This window comes from Tupaia chinensis, unplaced genomic scaffold, assembly GCF_000334495.1.
Source record: "Tupaia chinensis unplaced genomic scaffold, TupChi_1.0 Scaffold138988_1, whole genome shotgun sequence".
In the NCBI taxonomy this organism is placed as follows: Eukaryota; Metazoa; Chordata; class Mammalia; order Scandentia; family Tupaiidae; genus Tupaia; species Tupaia belangeri.
Window position 1 is genome coordinate 388,686 of NW_006198878.1, and position 485 is coordinate 389,170.

Here is a 485-nt window from a genome sequence, read left to right on the forward strand (position 1 = left end):
CATTTAAAACAATTACCTAGATTATTGCGGTCAAGGAATTGGCGGATGGTGTACCCTTAAAGGGCAGTAACCATGGCCAATCCCTGTTGGTATGCTGATCCGATCTCTGAACACAGATGTATGTACCCTGTCATGTCTGTCTTTTTTCTGTGCAGTCTAGCGGCTGCCTGACAAGAAGTGTTAGCATTTTCATATGCCAGTTGTTTTACAAAGTCTGTACTTGCATCAGCCTTACCGAATATTCTTTCTGACGTGGTAATTAATCGATGTACAAAGTCAGAAAAAGGTTCATCAGACCCTCGTCTAATGTTAGTAAGGGAGGTGCTCAAATCTCCTTTGGCAGGGAGTTTTTTCCAGGCCTTTATGCCTGCCGTATGAATTTGTGCAGAGCCCTGGGTCATACTGCATTTGATTTTCATTGTGTGCATAGTTTCCTTCTCCTATTAACATTTCGGCCGTCCAGCCATTACTGGCCTGGGCATTGC

At 43.9% G+C, this 485-nt stretch overlaps 1 protein-coding gene across 1 annotated transcript in view; it reads right to left on the reverse strand.

The window, feature by feature from the left end:
* CHST7 (carbohydrate sulfotransferase 7) overlaps window positions 1–401 on the reverse strand; it is a 9,869-nt gene extending 9,468 nt beyond the window's left edge. The window contains 1 exon segment of the mRNA XM_027765627.1: window positions 236–401. Coding sequence (XP_027621428.1) covers window positions 236–401 — 166 coding nt within the window.
* Between the last annotated feature and the right edge of the window lie 84 nt (window positions 402–485).